This window comes from Halyomorpha halys, unplaced genomic scaffold, assembly GCF_000696795.3.
Source record: "Halyomorpha halys isolate HHAL.00 unplaced genomic scaffold, Hhal_1.1 Scaffold1330.1, whole genome shotgun sequence".
Taxonomy (NCBI): domain Eukaryota; kingdom Metazoa; phylum Arthropoda; class Insecta; order Hemiptera; family Pentatomidae; genus Halyomorpha; species Halyomorpha halys.
The window spans coordinates 210406-221404 of record NW_027108305.1 but is presented as its reverse complement, the minus strand read 5'-3'; the positions used below and the strand labels follow the sequence as shown (position 1 = coordinate 221404).

Here is a 10999-nt window from a genome sequence, read left to right as displayed (position 1 = left end):
TTTAATTCCATAAGACTCTTCCAGTAAAAGGGTTATTAAATTTAGTAAAAAATAAACTGGAAATCAATAATTGGTAAATTTATTTTGCAAAATCTACACCTCAGGAACCATTAGACGTCTATTAGCACTCAAATTAAAGCTAGTTTAATGTGCTATGAAGTATTTCAGGACGTTTACCTTCGTAGGAATAGTAGTTATTCTTAAGGGACTGCTAAATCATAAAAGCATATCAATTACAAATAAAGTTACCTGCTACTTTGACCAATATGGATTTACGCCACTGAGACGTAGAGCTCGTGCAAAAATCACTCCTTCAGACCATTCGATCTTCCAGTCAAAATTCCTCCGGTACATCGCTCACTGTCCCTCTTGAATCATGGTACAAGGACCTAGGCATTTGTTACTGAAATAATAAAAATCCAATATACATTTTCCATGACAAAAATTACTGACTGACTCTACCACAAATACCTACTACAAGATTGAAACGATTCCGGAGCTGAGATCTGCTATATTTGATGTACCACGCTAAGGATATCTTTATTAGAAGGATTCTTCATTCATGTTTTTATTTCAATCCTGTGCGGATGTTTTCTGATGAAGCACAAATTTATATTATTGCCGAAATGTATTTGTAAAGTTTCAAAATAATGAATAATAATAATACTAGGAGACCCAGCAATGTTATATTTGAGGATGTATATATATTAATAGAACACTATTGAACCTTAATACCAATTAATATATAGATGAAGTGATAAGGTGGTAACTATAGTAACATAAGTAGTGACAGCTAACTAATCGTTAATACTGGTCCGATTTAAGTGATTTTTCTTATTATTTCAGAAAATTTGATTATCTATGATATAGACATATAATATAATATATAAACATCTATGATATACTACATAATATATGAATAGTTTTTATATAATAACGCTCATTGTGTTTTAATATTAGTACTGTATTGAAACAATTCAGAATGACTGACCTATCAAAGTATGCTAAAAGATTTTTTCCTTTGAAAAATGGTGTTTGAGGGTTTCAGAGGACACTAAAAGAAATATGAGAAATATGATGCTTTTTCCCAAACAATTTTTTTTTTTTTTTTTTATATTATGTACAGAATTCCTCATTTCTTTTTTTTATTTAAATTTTTAATGAATAAAAAATCATTTAATTGAATCAGTAATATTTTTTTCTTATTCTTCAGAAATAGACGAATCGATTGGCATATATTAATCATGAATAAAATTTATTTATACTTTTTTAGTTAGGCGCCAAAAATGCATAATTTCGAACATATCGGGCCTGCCTATAATCTAAAATCCTGGACATTTGGCTAAAAACCCCAGCACAATCGGATGAATGTTATGACATTGCATAAAGTACCAACAAACAAATGTTGATTTTTATATATTAAATAATTGTACTGTTTCTCTAAATACTCATTATATCGTTTTCTGCTATTAATTCTTTTCAAAATTTTCCTGTTTTTTTTAGTTGTTTTTTCTTATATTTTCGTCTTTTAGTTTAATTTTGTTTATATGTCTGTTCCTTGTGCATTATCTCATCAATCTATGTATCCCTGACTCTTTTAGACTGACTAGCTGACAATCTATATCCTGAAATCAGTGTTATGTATTAGAATGTTACAATGTAATTATATATTTTAGTAGATTATAGTTATATATATAAAAAAAATGATTAATTTCAACAATTTATATTAAATTTATTTGTATTTATCGATATATTATTGTGAGGTATGACAGTGCCAGTGGCGGGGGAAAGCGGGAATGGCGATTGAAGCTGGGCGGTGGTAGGAGGAAATCGATTCTGAGCTCGCAGTCTGGGCTCAGCCTTCGTCGAGGATGGGTCTCTGTCTACTCTTCGTCTTGTCCTTCTTCACCGTCGTGTCCGCCAGGCACAACTACACCATCGACCAGAAGATCAGGGACGACTCCGATCTATCTCAGGTTAGTGGATATTATCTTAGAAAGAATATAATATCTAAGCTACAGTCTCAAACACCAAGTGTCTAATCCTTATCATAGTCATTTCACGTCCAACTTTTTCAAGTTGCCAAAAAGCATTTTGAAAAGGTTAAAAAAGAACGAATTTTATAAGAGAAAATTTGCTACTGAATTTAATCCCTGTAGCTTCTATTTAATTATCAATTATTTTATAAAATATCAGCAAAAACAGTTTGAAAAGGGTGTTCAAATTTTTCCAATAGTGCTCTAAATTTTTCAGAAATTTTAGTTTTAATCATTTCATGAATTTTTTTTTATATATATATTAGAAAAACGTTTAATGAAACAAAACAAAATCTCTTGAGTCAAGGCATTCTGGGTCGGTTACCGTTTTATTATTTTTTAAAACTATTCCTATTTAAATTTACAGCAATTTTATTATATTGAATTCTGTGAATGTGATATATATTTTTATTTGCGATTTACTGTTATTTATAATTAACTTAAAAATTCAGTATTTATTTTATAAGGGTGTGTAGATTAATTAATTGAAATATTTATTAATTTCTAAAAAATAAATAATTATTTTAATCTTGTAATAATTTGACGTCTAACAATTTTCAAGTTGACAAAAAATATTTCGAAAAAGGGATGAATTTATTTAAAGAAAATGTTTATTTTAAATTTAACGCAAAATATGCTTCTAATGTTACTTTTACTTCTATTTATTTAAGTGTTAATTATTTTCATAATAATTGTTATAATATATCAGCATCAACCTTGGCTAAAACCGTTGCATTAGGTGTACACATTTTTCCATTAATATATTATTTTCTTCAGGAATTTTAGATTTAACATTTTTATATTTTAATTTATTTTATTGGCCTATACTTTTCGGGTCATTTTACCTATTTTTATATTATATTTCTCTAAGAACATTCATACACTATTTTTTCAAATGTATATTTAATTTAAAATTAGATTACCTTTTAAAATACTTAAGGTAAAAAAAAAAAAATGAATTTTACTAAGCAAACATTTTAATTTTTAGTTGAGCAGAAGATATGATACTAGAAATAAACTTAGGCGTCGTAGCTTCTACCTATTTAATTATTTTCTAATATATGAGCGAAAACATTTGTGTTAATATTTTTCTAATAGTTTTCTATATTCTTCAGGAATTTTAGTTTTAACCCTTGCATATTTTAATTTATTTTAATGGCTTCCAAAAAGGAAATTATGAACCATTTTTTTCAATTGCACAATCAATTTAAAATTACATTACCTCAAATATGCATTCCTGTCTTACAGGAACATTAATACATTTCTTTCAGCATTTTTTGTCATATTGAAAATCGGTAACATAGTCTCCGTATTCCAGTTATAATAATTTGACTTGTAATTTTTTTAAGTTACCATAAAATACTTTGAAAAAGGCAAAAAAGAAAGAATTTTAGTATAGAAAATTTTAATTTTTAATTTGGTACAAGATATGCTACTAATTGTTGACACCGTCGTTTCTACCTATGTAATTATAATTTATTTTATATTGTAATATATCAGCAAATTACAGTTTCAAAAGGTTCTCAAAATTTATTTAATAGTTATCTATATTCTTCTTATTCAACGTTTCGGGCCGTTGTACCGATTAGATTCTTTAAAAACTAAGAAAAAATAAAGAATTTTATTAAAGCATAAATAGTCAATATGTACATTTTTAGAAAATAATAATTGAAAAATTAATTTAGGTGTATCTCATATAGATAAGTTCAATTTTTATTGTAAATGTTGGTCAGTAACACCTATTTTACACGGATATTTTAAATTTTAGAAATAATCCTTGTAAGTTTGAGCTGTAGAATTTTTATTTTTTTAAAAAAAAACCTCTTTACTTTTGAAAAGTGGATTTATTAACTTTAGTTTGAAATTTCCATATTTATACATTATTTTTTCAAACGAATTTTTTACTTAAAAGATTCCACTACTTTTTTCCAGCTTTTTTCTTGTCTTATTTCTGAAAATGGTTCAAATTCTTATAAATTTATTATGATATTTGCATTTGTATGTTACTATTGTATTATTTATCAATTTCGTCCTTTTTCACAGTTTTCTTCGTCTCCTTTATTTCTGTTTCTTCAGCCGTATTATTTTCTAATACTTTTTTCCTAATTCTTTTGTTCATTAGTCCTATATTTTATTTATATAATTTTAAAACAATCGCATGTTAATTTTTTTTTCATTTGGTAACTGAAAAGTACTATACATATTTTAATTTTTTTTCAATAATTTATATAACAAAAAAACATCTAAACTTCTCTTGAGACAAGCCCTTTTGGATCTCGTCGCCGTCCTATCATTTGTTAAAACTTTTCTTGTTTAATTAATATTAATTTAATTGAAGATTGTTTTAATTACAACTGGACCGAAATTGATTAAAAAATCATGGATTTATAATAATCTCCATCTTTATTCGTTATCATTGGGAAAAAAATCATTATATTTTATATATATTTAAAAATAATTTTCTATTATCAAATAAAAAAAAAGGAGCTCAACATTTCTTGAGATAAAGCCTTCTGAATCATTTGTTAAAAGCTAACTTAAACACTATCCTTGTTTAACTATATTTTATTTAACTTATAATTCTGTAAAAGCCGAAAACGTCATATATATATTTTTTAATTTACAGCTTACTATTCCTGGTGTTTATAATTGACTTAGAAAGTTACTTTTTATTTTCTATCAATTAATTATTTTATTAAACATTTAATGATTTCTGAAAAATAAATTAGTACTATAATTAACATTTTTTGCTTTGAGGTCCTGTTTAGTTCACATAGTTCCTCACTCTTGTATAATATTTCCACTATTTTATATACTCAATAATAATTAGAATTTGTTGGATAAAATTAAAATTATTTTTAAAAAATTATTAAAGTAATAATTCAGTTTATGTAAGTCTTAATTTTTTTTTTTTTAACAGCATAAAATACAAAATTTTTAGTTGAATAAATATTCTATATAATATAAGAGCGGAGTAACTCAAGGATAACAATTGTATGTATTTTTGAGATCATTGTATTATATTATTGTTTGTAAAGATTAAGTTGTATTTTTATTTTGGTGAGAACTGAAAGTAATACATATACAGACAACCTACAATTCACGAACTCATTGTAATTCTAACGTTAGTAATATATATCAAAAATAATATCCGTTTATGATTTATTACGTGATCCACCGTCTCATTTATATTATAAAAGATAGATTGAATGTATTGGAATTTATTGATTAATATTTGGTTCAAATTTTTCAGGTAGTACATTTTGTCTTTCGGATGTTAATTTTATCACTATCAACTATAAAACTATCATTTAAATGTTGCTATCTATATATTAATTATACCGTGTGGTCGTTTGTATAAACGATGTTCAGAAACAACTGGTATTTAGTGCTATGTGACATTTTCAGATTTAACACGTGTTTTCAATTAGAATTTATTGTTTTTAATTATGTTTCAGAATATAAACATTATATATTTCATTATGTTTTAAAATAATATATTTTTTTCATATTTTTCATTCAGAAAATAATCTGATGGTGACCAATTAATTAAATAATTCTAGTTCGTACATTTAAAATATGTTTTATAATTTTAATTACGTTATTAGTAGCTAGATATACTAAAATCTTAAAATTATTATTAAATCACTAAAAATCTCTGTTGTGAAGTCTCTACTCACCACTCCATTTTATCATGTTATTTAGTTGAAAGATCTCACAATATTCACTTTGAAGTATTCACCGAACTTTTTCAATATCCGGCTTTAAATTAGGACAATTTGGCAAAGGGTTTCGGTGAAGAGGTCGTGTCTTTATTGCTTCTCCAAGTTGTACTTTCTCAATTTTCGTTTCGGTACTATCAAGCGATTGTTAAAACTTAACTAATTAGATTGAACGTATTACAATTGTTTCTATATCTACGCGACATCAATATATTATACTAGAAAAATATACTTTAGAATAATATAAAAGGCATTGAAAATGGGCTTCAGTGCCTTAGAATAAAATATAAAATTAATGAAATTATATTATTTTATTATTATTATTAGTGGCGCAACAGACCGTGGAGATTCTAACCCTCGTACAATGTACTTTCATTTTATACCCCTGTTATTTTAAACTTATGTTTTTTCTTTTTTGTAACTATAGTGTTTGTATCTTTTTTAGCCCTGACGAAGCCCTGCGACGTGGGGTGAAACGTTGGCTGAATAAAATAGTATAATTATTTACTATTTGAGTTTTTTTGGACCGCACCCGGACCATATTCCATTCCTCTATACACACGGTCAACCAATAATCTTCCAGTACTTAGGGAATACTTTGCGCGTTTCATGACGTGATTTTCATAGGGTGGATTCGTCACTCCTATGCCTATTTTTGTGAGTGCCACCCATTGGCTAACGGGCCTCACAAATGCCCTAGGGGAGGCTGTGAGTGAGGATTGTATAATTATATGCTTGAAAATATCCCGGATAGCGTCGGAGACTGGAATTCGCAACCTTAATGAAATTATAAACACGTCATAATATATCTTTAATAATAATAAATTAAAACACCGAAACGAGACAATAATAATTTTAAAAAAATGTTTATATAAGTACAAAGTTATGAATATTAAATGGATAAAAATAAAAATGGTGGATTGGCTTATGAAATCAATAATGGCTGTAAGAACAAAAATAATCCTAAATATATAAAAAAAATAATAATGCTGTTAAATAAGCTGAACAATTTACAAAGTGTCCTCCGTCTCATTAACAAACATAATAAAATAAAAATTCCAACAGAGTGCACTGAAATAGCAATGAGACTACATTGTGAACTATGTCCGAAAATGGTTGAAACATGGATAAAGAATAACAAAACAAAATTGACAATCCGCATATCCCTCTACATATTAAAAAATGGTTATAAATATTTTAGTTAAAACTGTCAGTTTTAGCTGGGACTCCTTTGCTACAAGCTCCCTAATGAAGACCTGACCTGGTCGAAACGTCCGCATGAATAAATAATTTTTTTGTTTATTTATGTTCTTTTTGCTGACCGCACCCCCACCCCCGATCATCTTCTCCAACTATAACCATTTCTAACGATTATTCTTCTACAATTTATTAGTCTAGATCTTTATCGGTATTTAGAACTTCTATCACACTTGGTTATATTTATAAGTAACACCTACATGTATACTTCGTTATATTGTTATTATTCCCTTTTTATATATTTTTAAACATAGCAGTTATTTAGAAATAGTTTTTATTTTAATCTTCTATCAATTCTGTAATATTTGTATCTTGTCCTTTCATTTAGCCCTGACGAAGCCCTGCTAAGTGGGGAAAAACTTTGGTTAACAATAAATAAAATTCGATATTTAAACCCTCTTAATATATTTCAGTGTGGATAAAACCTATCTGATATTAAAGACAACTTAATTTTACATTGATGTACTGTGATGTTCATGAGCGATAAAGGTGTTCATAGCACAGTATTTTTTTTTAAGAAATTTGAATTTTGTTCCTTTCTGCTAAGGAAATATTGTTCCTTAACTGTTTTGGTTAAAACATCAAGAAAGTAGATTAAATACATAATTCCCCAATGAATAATTACAGAACGATAAAAAACAGTTGTAAAATAAAAATGACTATTGGAAATAATTTTTTTTTTTTTATAATTTATTTATTGTTATTTACAACTGTATAAAAATGTATATAACAAGTTATATAATGACATGATACAAACATGTTGAGAATCTACCCATTGATAGAACTCCAATAACATTTCTAGGGGAGAATATCTTCTTTTCAGAAGCTATGGAGGATGATTAGGTAATGAAGGAGAAGCCAGGTTAGAAACAAGTGGGTTTGGGTGTTTGAGAAGTTTATCATGGAAGGACAAGTATTTGGTTCTGGCCGAACAGGCAAAATATGGAACATTGAGGTCCTGATGGTTGATTTGATTTGTGACAAAGTAAGATGCATTAAGGATTTTACGAAGGATTTTGGACTGTAAGGATTGGATTCGGGAGGAATTCGATGGTGTAGTGGAGCCCTAAACCTCAACTCCGTCCAGATTGGCCTTATTACAGTCATGTAGACCAGTCTTTTGTAATGGATTGGCAGTTTAGACTGTTTGTCTAGTAAATGTTGTAATAGTCGGAATCGACGTGCAGTTTCCTGTCTTCTCAGTCTTGTGAAATTTAAATTAATAATTTACACTTTAAAAAATGTAATGTAAATAAATATAAATAATTAAACTTAATAAATATATTTTTCCCATTAAAATATTATTATCAAGCCATAAAAATAATAATAATGATAAATGGACTACCGGTTCTGATGAAATGAAGAAATTAAAAGCTCGGTTTTGCACCATTTATAAAGACGAAATCTCTGAGGGACATCCTCGCTTGACAAAGCCTATTCATTCCTTCTCGGTTCTGTATAGAAAGCATTTCATCTTGGAAGCTTTTGTCAATACATTTTTTTTTTTATATTTTGTTTTAATCTATGGTTAATTTTTATTGTCTAATTATTGCAGTATATTTACACTTGAAGGGAATTATTAATCCCGTATTTGACATGAGGATCCTTAATACAAAAATTGTACATCTATAATACAGCCTTATTAGGACATAATATTTATTTTCCCTTGTATTTAAAAAAACAAAACATTTTTTAAATTATATTGCTAAAGTGATTAAATTGTACTGGGTTACTTCATGACCTTGAAATGTTTTAGAAAAAAAAACATTAGTTTGCGTAAATAATTTTTACTTACACTTTCCTGTGTAAAAAGTAAGGGAAAGATTTTCGGAAAATTACTCTCTGAATCAATTATGTCGTCTCAGATTTGTATTCATATAAAAGAAACAATAAAATGAAAATTATTTAGAAATTAAAAGAAAAAAATAATAATTTATTTTATCATTTATGAACTAATTAATCGATGCAATGAATGTAATTTTTTATGGCAATATAACAGAGAGCTTCCTGTTAACATATCGTGACATCACACGCCTGCTGATTGTTTTCTTATCTTGATAGTTGTCTATTAAAAGCTTTGTTGTAATGTATAGATAATTTACTTTCTTTTTTAAACGTTATTAATAGAATTTACTGTAGTCATTTCTTTTTTACAATTTCACCAATGTAAGTATATAATTTTTTATTCTTTTGGGAAGATTTAGAGCCGTAATTTACTTGGTAATCTCTCGCTATGACCCATACGGAGAAGTTACCACATAATAAAAAGCATCCATAACCTTTGTTAATGACTTCACAAAAGCTATAAATCGTGAATGGTTGTTTGGTTCTTTTGTTTTCTACGACCTACGAAAAATTCGAAAGCGGTTCGATTTTACAGAAACACATTAACGGCGGCCCTAAAATTCTTACTAATTAGCTAATACATTTCATTAAGTAGCGAATCAGGTCTTTTTTGTTTTTCAAGTATGGCTCTTAAACTTAAAAAATTGAAGACCATTAAATTCTGCATCAAATAAGTACCATAACTTAATAACACGGTTAGTAGTATGTAAGTATTAAAAAAAAAAACATGAATTTTTTACCTTTATTTGCCTATGTATTGAATTTATAATAAGGGAAAGTAATGCGGTCGTACAGAGTTTAGAAATTTTTAATTTCTCCAAAAATTTCATATAGCATATCCTTCCGATAAGTTTTTTACTTGCGTATTTACATACGAATATACCAAAAACTAACTAGTAAAAAGTCGATATTAAAAACTTTTAAAAATTTATAGATATGCTCATATTGGTTAGACTATTAATTTTTTGTTTAATTTTTATGCAAAATAACATACACAGATAATATAATTTATTGACATAAAAATAAAGAATTGATATTCCCACTAGCCATAAAAAAGTCAGACGGGGAAATGAAGAACTAAAGGCGGACTGATAATTTAAGTTAAATAATAACATTGAACGTTCTCTTTAACAAGCTTATTCTAGAGACACTTTTTGATTACCATAAATCGGTTCTGACCCAATGCAAGGAAGCATGGCGCTGTTTTTGGTCCAAGGTACCTGAAACAAATAAAATGAAGGCAGTACTTGGTGATACTCAACCTCTACCACCAATCATCGAAAATCGCCGTGAACAATGCATCATAACCCGACTCAGGATCGGACATACAAGATTAACACACAAACACCTTCTTGAAAGAAATCCTTCACCGACATGTTATAGTTGTAAATGTACCCTGACGATGGAGCATATCCTGGAATACTGTTCGCGGCTGGAATCATCAAGAAAGTCTTACTGCCGTCAAGCCTTACTGCCAGAAAATTGGAATAATTTGTTTAAGTTGCTAAAGGAGAACAACCTGTACCAAGAAATGTAACCACGAAATCCAGAATACGGTGCCTCTAACCCTTTAGTTGTATGCGGCACCAAAAAATTAAGCAAATAAATAAATAGAGACATTTTTTAACAGTTACCCGAAACTACTGGTTAATACTTTTCCAAGAATATTCATCACTTATTATTCATTCATTTTTTTTTCGTCAAATTTGTCCATTTTAAACAATAAAAAATTAAGAAAATGAAATCAAAATGAATTTATATTGGCACACATATACTTATATGTACAATATATACACTCGTACTAATATAAGAACTTTAATGCAAGATTAAATTTTAATCAAAAATTAGTTCTAAAAGAGTTACTCCCTATTTTCTGCCAAAAAAAAACTCAACACGTGCAAACTTTTTAATAACTCCAAAACCTGCAATTTTATGCAAAATTAAATTATTTTTATTTGAATTTATTTTCTAAGATTTGAATTTCTCTCCGTGAGTGGAGAAGCTTCGCAACAAAATATGCTATTGCACCAAAAAAGGGTCTAAACTTGATAATCTATCGATTATCTAATATTTCGAATAATTGTGGTATTCACAAACATGAAATATCTAGCTGTTATTCAAGATTCAACTCTCTCTAAA

The 10999-nt window shown here is 27.7% G+C and overlaps 1 protein-coding gene across 8 annotated transcripts in view; it reads left to right on the top strand.

Moving 5' to 3' along the window:
- The first annotated feature begins 1812 nt into the window (after nucleotides 1–1812).
- The window catches only part of Fas1 (fasciclin 1), a 205414-nt gene continuing 196227 nt past the window's right edge, over nucleotides 1813–10999 (top strand). For 2 of the 8 annotated variants that reach the window (XM_067046649.1, XM_067046651.1), the window contains exon 1: nucleotides 1821–1976. In XM_067046649.1, coding sequence (XP_066902750.1) covers nucleotides 1872–1976 — 105 coding nt within the window. In that variant the 5' untranslated portion in view covers nucleotides 1821–1871. Of the gene's footprint in view, nucleotides 1977–10999 lie in introns of all 8 variants that reach the window. The other 6 variants (XM_067046654.1, XM_067046652.1, XM_067046650.1 and 3 more) reach the window with 5 other exon arrangements.